General features: G+C 35.5%; 1 protein-coding gene across 1 annotated transcript; it reads right to left on the minus strand.

Annotated features, from left to right (window-relative positions):
• Positions 1-781: 781 nt before the first annotated feature.
• On the minus strand, positions 782-4,048 carry LOC143252187 (band 7 protein AGAP004871-like; the record flags this gene model as incomplete). The annotated part of the gene is given in 3 exon segments (XM_076503940.1): positions 782-3,025; positions 3,347-3,425; positions 3,817-4,048. Coding segments are annotated over 3 exon segments (339 nt in total). The 3' UTR covers positions 782-2,827.
• Between the last annotated feature and the right edge of the window lie 5,450 nt (positions 4,049-9,498).

Below are 9,498 nucleotides of genomic sequence, written 5' to 3' on the forward strand. Positions count from 1 at the left end.
CTACGGCTGGGAGGGCGGGCATGTTTGGCGCGATGCGGATGCGAACCCGCGACTACTAGTTGTAAGACCTAAAAGTGACTTTCTAAATCTTTGTATTTTTTTTAACACGTGCGTTCTGATTACCGTTATGTTCCTATACTGTCTTCAGGACAAGAAAAATTAAAACGTTAATTAGGATCACATTTCAAATTACGATATAAATTTTAGAAAATGTAATTTGTTTTTTAAATTCATCTTTTGAACTTCATGCGTCATAACATCAACAGATGGCCCTCATCTAGTACCGCAAAACATCACAACATTTTATAACACCACGAGTATTTATAGCAGTTTATCTTTAGGCACTCCCTGTTTTAACTCTTCTTCTGAACGAATGTAAGTTTTTATATTAATACGACTTTTAAATGTATCGTGTTTTTTTTACGTGGAGTTTTCCAATCAATTTAAACCCAAGCTGCGTTGATTAAAGTTTATTATCCACTCGTCATTTGTTCTTGCGACTCTCATTAATCATGTATAGGGCCGGCGTGGCCAAGACTCGTAATCAAGGGTTGCGGGTTCGAATCCCGGTCGCACCAAACATTCTCGCCCTTTCAGCCGTGGGGCGTTACTATTCGTTGGTAAAAAGAGTAGCCCAAGAGTTGGCAGTGGGTGGTGATGACTAGCTGCTTTCCCTCTAGTCTTACACTGCTAAATTAGGGACGGCTAGAGCAGATAGCCCTCGTGTAATTTTGCGCGAAATTCTACAAAATAATAATCATGTACAAACTCAACGCGATGGTTATAATTTTAACATCACATTTATTTCATTCAAACGCACAGTACAAAACTCGTGATACTTTCCGATAAACACACTCAATAAAACTATATTAATTAAAATTAACACGTACATACTTCTATGTAATCATTTCATCATTACTTGGACGTACAGTAAATTAAACAAATATTTAGTAAACCTTACAGTTAATACAGTAAGAAACACACGGCGAACAACAATTATTAGAAAGCTAAGCTCTTGGTCGTCAGAATGTGAAAAAGCGTTTCGTATGGACTTGTTATTTCAACTACCCGTTGAGCACAGATATTATTGAGGTATCGGATAGAAGAATGTTACAGAGAACTAAGAACAATATTTGTGTGCCTATCTTCTGGAATAAAGAAACAACCATTCTGTTAGGTGTGTGTTCTTATTACCTACTACTAGCTAGCACCACCATAGCTATATTAAAAGAGTGTGTTGTCTGTTTTTTTTTATAGCAAAGCCACATCTGGCTATCTGCTAAGCCCACAGAGGGAATCGAACCCCTGATTTTAGCGTTGTAAATCCATAGACTTTACCGCTGTAGCAGCGAGTTCCCCATTCAGTTAGGAGTTCATCTGTAAATATCGAAGTGGCTTCACCTTAAACTTCTAGAAATTTAAAAGTTGTAATTTTCTTTTACGAACTTCAACATATAATATTAATTTATGGTCCAGTACGATGGATTTTTAATTCGATGTTTTATGATGTCACATACACTTAAGAAGTTTTACGAAAAAAATGTATCAATAAAAAATGGAAACAGAAAATGTCAAAGCTTTCTTATGCTGCAAATATTTTTGAATTCCAGCGATGTATACATCTAATCGAAATACAATTGTTTTAATAAAAACGTAGCACTTTACAGTACTATTACAAAAGCTTGTTAACTATTAGCTTATAGCTACCCTAAATGGTAGCTAGTTTCAGGTATTAGTGATATAGTATGGACGTAAGAAGAACGTTTTAATTCTGAAAAAAAAAGTTTTAAAATGATATAAAAACGCATTAATATTTCAACTTTCATAAATTTACCTTTGTTTTCACGTGGAAAATAATTTGACTGGCATTATTAAAAAGTTTAAATAATTAAAATATATTTCAGAACAATTTCATCTAAAGCCCTGTAATAACATATAATTTAATATCTTTGCCCTGAACCATCTCTTACCTCGATCCTGTCTACATGTCATAATAATATAACTACAATACTTGAAAACATTGCTCTAAAAAAAACCTAAAAAGATTGGTTCACCAAAGAACGTTTCTAGCGACATTTCACAGTCCATATCAAAATATCCATTTGATAAAATTTCATGTGTTACCTTAACAGAGATTTCGTTTTTGTTTTGTATTTTTTTTACTGAAAACGTGAGATACACATAGGAGCCACGTAAATAATTGCTTCAAGTTCTTCACCTTTCCTCTATAAACATGTTGATGTCAAAAAGCTTGTCAACAGCAATCCGGTCTATACTGAGGTAGTATAGTATTTCAACAGTTTAAAGTAAACAGTAAAACAGTTTGAAACGGCGTTTATAAAGAAGGAAAAATTCCTTTTATTTGTTAAGTGCCTTTCTTCTTAACCAATCAGTGTTAAAAACACTAGATCTGACAAGATAATTCATCACAACAGCTGATTTACGTAACCCGTGTGGACAGTGAAATAGTCATAAATAAATTTAAGCTAAAGCATTGATTAGGTTCGACAACACAACATATTTATAAGTTATTAATCAAACATCGGCAAAGTTTTCGTTAGGTATAAATTAAGGCTTAAGAGAATGGGCTCAGAACAATAGGTAACGATAGCATCATACCTTTAACAACTTTATTTTGCTATTTTTATTTATTAGTTCTTTTGATTGCGTTGATAATCAGACCGTTCCCAACGGATAATATTGTTTTCTTTAACAATTGAAATATAAAATGTACAAAATGATTTACAATAAGGGACGTCACGTAGATCAAAGCGACCTTTGTATTCGTTGTGGCAGGTAGTTCAATGCTCCAATATTCTGGAATCTTTCACTTTTCCATCTTCTTAGAGAATCCCTTGAAGAGTTCCAAGGGAATGGGGAAGACGATGGTAGAGTTCTTCTCGGCAGCAATGGAGTTCAGAGTCTGGAGATAACGTAGCTGGAGAGCAGCTGGAGAATCGGCCATCACTTCAGATGCCTCTCTCAGAGCTCTGGAAGCCTTCTGTTCACCTTCGGCAGCAATCAACTGGAACGATTTAAACATTGAATGTGAGGATTACAGGTGGCACTAACTGACGTCCGTTTTGTTACAGGCGTTGAGAGGAAAAAGTTTTTTTTTTTTTTTTTTTATTACAGCTAAAGTAAAGAACCAAACAATTATTACAGGAACATGTCTCACTAATACTACGCGTGTGTGTGTGTGTTTTCTTATAGCAAAGCCACATCGGACTATCTGCTGTGTCAACCAAGGGGAATCGAACCCCTGATTTTAGATTTGTAAGTCCGTAAACTTACCGCTGTCCCAGGGGGCCTAATATTATGTATCGCAGATCTTAAATGAACTTACTTTTGCTCGGGCTTCTCTGGAGGCCTCCGCTTCGGCTGCCATTGCACGTTGTAGTTGTACAGGAAGCCGGACGTCCTTACTATAAATATCAAGAGCAAATCCTATCATTTAGTATATAAATACCGAGCTATTTATGAATGTGTTGTAGTCAGGTTTTCTTTAAGTGCTAGTTCCAATTAGAATACTCAACATCAACATATTTTGTTATAACGTCAGGTATACACCTGGAAAGTGGAATACTGGCACGTGATATCCTCAGATTTCGCTTTTATTCGTTACTAGTTCGAAAGAATGTAGTGTTCTCTGGTACGTAATTTCTGCGAGTACATTTAGTTCAAAAAACAAAATGAAATGATTCTTTTGGAAGAATTCAAAAAATGTTTATCAATTAGAATAAATAATAATAATTTAGATTAAGAGAACATATGTGTCAAAACATTCCGTAGTATAATTCTCCAAACATCACTTACATCTCCACTCTTTCAACTTTGACTCCCCAGGGGTCAGTACCTTCGTCTAGGCTTGACTGCATCACGTGACTAATACTCTCCCTTTCCGATAGAATTTCAGACAAATTTTTCGTTCCCAGAACATTTCTGAGTGTAGTTGCCGCTAGGAGGCGTGTTGAACGACCGTAGTCTTCCACGTTCGTAACGGCAATAGTAGCGTTGCTAATACGATAGTAAACAACCGCATCAACCGCTACTGTTACAGAGTCTTTGGATAAGATCTGTACAGAAATGAAATAAACTTGTTTACAGAACTCCAAAAGATACTTCATAACGTAAAAACTTAGATTGAAGTTCTATAATGATTGCGTATTTTATTCGACCTTGTAATAGATGCTATAACTAAAAATTTAAAGTAATTGGTATATATTCTAAAAACGGCTGGTATGGACAATAAAACTTTAAATATTGTACAGAACAGTATTTCGACCTTCTTAGGTCATCTTCTGGTTAACAAAGAGAGTCTGCAGCTGACCGTTGCCGGGCACGTCTAGGGACGAGAGTATAAACGGGTGAGAGATTGTAGGGGACGTTACAGTTAGATTTTTAATTAGTATAAAGGTGTTCCTTTATATTGGTTTAATTTTGGTTTTAGTTGTTGTATAAGTAGGGCTTCTTTGATTTTGAGTTTGTTTATATCCGAGTTTTCTATGGTTATGTTATGCTTATTTAAATTGCAGTGTTCAAAACGTGCGAAGGTTGTTGTTGTTTTTCTTTGAATCTGGTTTCTGTTGTTCTGCTTGTTTCTCTAATATAGAAGTCGTGAGAGTTGTTGCATTGTAGTATACATAAATAGTGTTGATGTTATGTTTCTCAGTGTAGGTTTTACATAACATGGACTTTAGTTTTGTACCTGGTTTTGGAATAAATTTAGTGCTTACTGGAATGTTGCGTTTTGTTGTAACTTTTACAAATGTTGGTTATTTTTTCGCTAATATTGGGAATATATGATATACAGCAGCGTAAGGTTTTATAATTAGCTGTTTCATTAGATTTATTATTGTTTGTTGACTGTGTTATTGGCCTAGGTGTGTGTGTGTGTGTGTGTGTGTGTGTGTGTGTGAAGAAGAGAGAAATATTGAAATACAGTAAAATCAAAAATAAGAACTGCGTTAAAAACAACAAATCTAACCCTGTGATAAATAACATATAAATAAACAAGTTCAAACAAAAACTAAACACGCCCCATAAATTAAAAGTATCCCCGGGTTGTGGAGATGACTGTTTAAGTAGAATCCACATTGTGGTGGATATACACCGTTTATCATTATTGACGTCAGTTCATCAGTCTCACAAGAAGAAAGCTATTTATCTGTACGTGTACAAATTGAGAGAAAGGTCAATGTTTCCTCCCCCAAGTACGTGATTTCTAAAGGCACTAGAGGAATATATAACCTGATTTACATATTCCTTGTTTTCACTCAGAAGTTTTATTAATCACTATCAGTTACAGTACAATGCTCGAAATTTCACTGACTTAATTACCCCGAAACGTGAAACATGAAAGATCCTTGCATTTCCTGCAATGCCAAACTGGAGTTACTCCTCTTTCCCGCAAGATGGGGTGTGTGGCGTGTGATATTGCACTAATGGTTTTACATAATAACAGAGCCGTTCGTCAGAAGTTTTTTCCGACAACCGTATTACATTTAAGCTGTATTTTTTATCTCACGTGTTAGAGCATTCTCAAATCTTGTTTTCATTTCCTACTGACCTTGTTCAATTATTAGTGGCGTATTTTTCCCAAGTCTTTTATTTATGTAGTTTCTTTGCAGTTTTATCATAAACATGTTGTCCAGAAAATCGTTGAGATTGCCTTATTTTAGTTGCATTGTTCTATATAACATGTAATATTCGAAAGGTTTATTTGTACGTAAGCAAAAATCTACACTATGGCCTATCTTTGTTCTGTCCACCACGGGTAACGAAACCCAATTTCTAATACTGCAAGTACGCAGACATGCCGCTGTGCCACCATGGGGAAATACAGTAGTAACTCGGTTCTCGAACTTAATCCGTTCCAGACGGCTGTTCGAAAACCGAATCATTTTCTTTCAAAATTACGCATTATGAAGCATTTTAAGTAAAAATAATGCTTATTTATACCTGTATAATAATACTCACATGCATAAAGTCAACCACAAGAACTATAAACAATAAAAAAAACAATAAATGAAAATTTAACTGCACTTTACCTGTGCTGAGGAGAGCTGATGGCGTAAGTGAAGATGGTGAGGAACGTGGAAAGTAGGAGGGTTATTATTGTTTGGAAGGAGTCACCTTCCATAAAACGTCAGGCAACTCTCCTTCTGGGGTTCTTTCTCTTTGCGCCGCTACAACCTGCTCGAGACTCACTGGACCTATTTCTCACTAAAAACTTGTCCCGAGGTTTGTTTCTGCTTGGCACCCTCCCATGTCTCACCACACTATCTACACCACTTTTCTTCCTAAATTTTTCAAACCACCCCCTACTAGCCTTAAACGCATCACTTGTATCAGCACTCGTTCTAGGGGTGTTTCTCAGGAGGTCACCATGCAACTGCTTTGCTTTCTCACAAATGATGATCTCAAAAATGCTTTCACCAGCTAACTGTTTTTCGTTTACCCAAATCAACAACAGTTTCTCTACCTCTTCCATTGTTTGTGATCTCTGTTTCGTAAGCACTGTCACTCCTTTTGCAACATCAGCTCCTTTGATGACCTCTTTATTTTTCAGTATGGTACAGACTGTAGACTTCACCATACCAAACTGTGTAGTTAGGTCAGACACGCGAACACCACTCTCATACTTCGCTATGAGATCTTTGTTCACCTCTATTGTGGCTCTAACAACTTTTCTTTTTGGTTTTCTGCTTTCATTATCCTTCTTTGACCCCATGGTGGCTTATTTAATCAGAATATTTAGAAAAACAACAAAAAGAAAAACGAACGTTCACAGCAGATTTTAGCGGGGGTGTGGACTGAGCGACAGGTGCGGGTAAAATGTTTTGGGCAAGCTTGGCGTGGGCTGAAAATGGTCGAAGGGTCGTTCGGGTCATCAGTCGGGTTATTTCGGGGGGGATCGGGCCACGACAGCTTGGTTCGGGAACCGAGTTTATGTTCGACAACCGAGACATTTTTTTCTCAAACAACATGTTCGAAAACCGAATTGTTCCATAAGGAAGTCGTTCGAGAACCGAGGTGCCACTGTATTCGAAAATACATTGTAGTAACATCCAGCATCCGGGTTGAAAGGGCTAACACTGTAATATCCTTTGCTAGCCGATTTGAAGTTTCCAAATGTAACAACCTACCGATGAGAGAACAAAGATCTCGAGATGACATCGTCGATTGGACAAAGAAGTTGAGCTTAGTATTCTACTAGAGGCTTTTCGAGTGAAGACTTACTTCAAAATTGTGTTTAGTTCAATGGAAGTTAATCTCAAGAGAGAGAAAATCGAGAAACTAAACACACTAGTAAAAAAGCACTTATTTTTTAGACAAACATGTAGGCAGTGTTTTCGTTTGTTAATGAATAATTTCTTTCTACCAACTTTGTCCAGTTTCGGCACCACCGGTAATAAATTATATTTTACCTGAAAATATCACAAAGCTAAAAATTCACTTCGTATTTAAAAAAAAATTAGAAGGTGAAGTTTACTTTGTTTATAACGACACGCTTTATGTAAGTTAAGAAAAATAATATAATTCATATACCTCTTGTGGTGGCACATCGAAAGATACAGTCCTCAGGTCAATTTTACAGTATGTATCAATGCAGGGGACAATGAAGAAGATCCCTGAAATAAAACAGGTTATGGGTAAATACAGATGTTAAAATCCTGTCTAGAGAAATTAATAAAATCGATCATCAAATGAGTTTTATAGCTTCACACTTACAGGTTCTACGATAAATGGATTAGTTTGTTTGTTTCGAAAACTACCCGAGAACCATCTGCATTAGCTGTCCCGTAGTTATATGCTAATGGAAAGGCAGTTAGTCATAACTACCCACCGCCATTAACAACGAATAGTGGGACTAAACGTAACATTATAACGCCCCCATGGTTTAAATGGCGAATATTCGGGACCCACTAAATTAAGTCTTTTTTTTTATTTTTGCCTATAGGTCTTGAGGTCTATCGTCAACTATACACTTATTTATGTAATAAAGTTCAAACAATGAAGCGCAAAGTAAGAATTATTATTTCACCTCAACTAAAGTTTTTGATTTAAAAAAAAAATGGAACAAATATGTCCCTAATTGTGTCTACGTTTAATCCTAAGGCTTTAGTTGCAAATAAAAATCGCACTTTATAAAGTATGATAAAATCGTGAAACCGTTTTTGTTTTTTTACTTTATTAATTAAGTTAATTTATAGACGTTTAGACTGAAAAAAAAAATCCACTTTTAAAGAAACTGACCACCAGGAGAGATCAACTAAGAAGTTTAAGAATTTTCTGCAATAAATGTCACTAATAGAAATTGCTATTTGCGTATATTTAAAGGTTGTCCACTATTAAGTGTGTCACACTATATTATTCGTCCCCCATTGCGGCAGTGGAAAGTATACGGATTTACAATGCTAAAAGTAGGGGGTTCGATTCCCCTCGACGGACACAACAGGTAGTCCAATGTGGCTTTGCTCTAAAAAAAACACAACTCACACCATAAAAGTTTTCCCATGCTTTTTATACAAGTTGTCGTTTTTGTTAATTAGTTCATTAATGGCAAACATTTAAACCGTTTAAAAGCAGCTAATACCACAATAAACAAGCAAGTCCTACAAAAATAAAACAGCCACAACACAGCTCATAAATACATTTAAAATTTCGGAATTACTGAATCAGATGTCACTGTACAAGAGCCAATAAACAGGCTTTCTTTTCTTTATTTGTAATATAAGCACAAAACTACACATCGTGCACGATATCAGTGCTGAACATGAGTTTTCGCGTATAAAACCTCCATTCTTAGCCCCGAGTCGGGAGAGAGAGAGAAAACTTGTCATGTATGTCAAGAGTTATTCTAAGATTTACGGATTCAGTTCTCAAATTAATAGCTAATAAAATATTTAGGCGTAAAACTATTACAGCGACAGGTAGCAGAAAATCAAACGACGTTATCTATCTGGTAAAACAAAATGAAAACTCTAAACAGATCACTTGTTTTTATATTAAATAACACTTTCTTTAGAGGGGAAGGAACTGTTTTAATTGTTCATTACGAAACATTAATAAACATAGCTTTAATTGCAAAATAAAGGGGAAAAGATAAAACTAGGTTTAGCCGAATATTAGCAATGCATATTTCATATATGTTAATGTAATTCGAATGTCAAATAAAAAAACTGACTATAGTGTTAAATATGCTGTAGATATAACTCAAAATATCTATTTTCTCACGATAACAGAGACATAGCGAAACCCTTCTTTTACACTGAAGGTTTTTTAGGCTTTCATTAAAATAATCGTGTTTGTTGAAAATTCTAAGACTTCAGCTCCGAGAACATAAAAAAACAAAAAAACATGACGTTTTGTACTAAACACAAGTTTTGTTCAATCGGAACAAAGTTGTTACAGATTTTAATTTGTAAATGTAATTGTCTAGTTCATAATGTTTAATTTGAAAGGGGTACTTGCAGACTGGCTCCACCTTTTAGG

This window comes from Tachypleus tridentatus, chromosome 6, assembly GCF_004210375.1.
Source record: "Tachypleus tridentatus isolate NWPU-2018 chromosome 6, ASM421037v1, whole genome shotgun sequence".
NCBI lineage: Eukaryota > Metazoa > Arthropoda > Merostomata > Xiphosura > Limulidae > Tachypleus > Tachypleus tridentatus.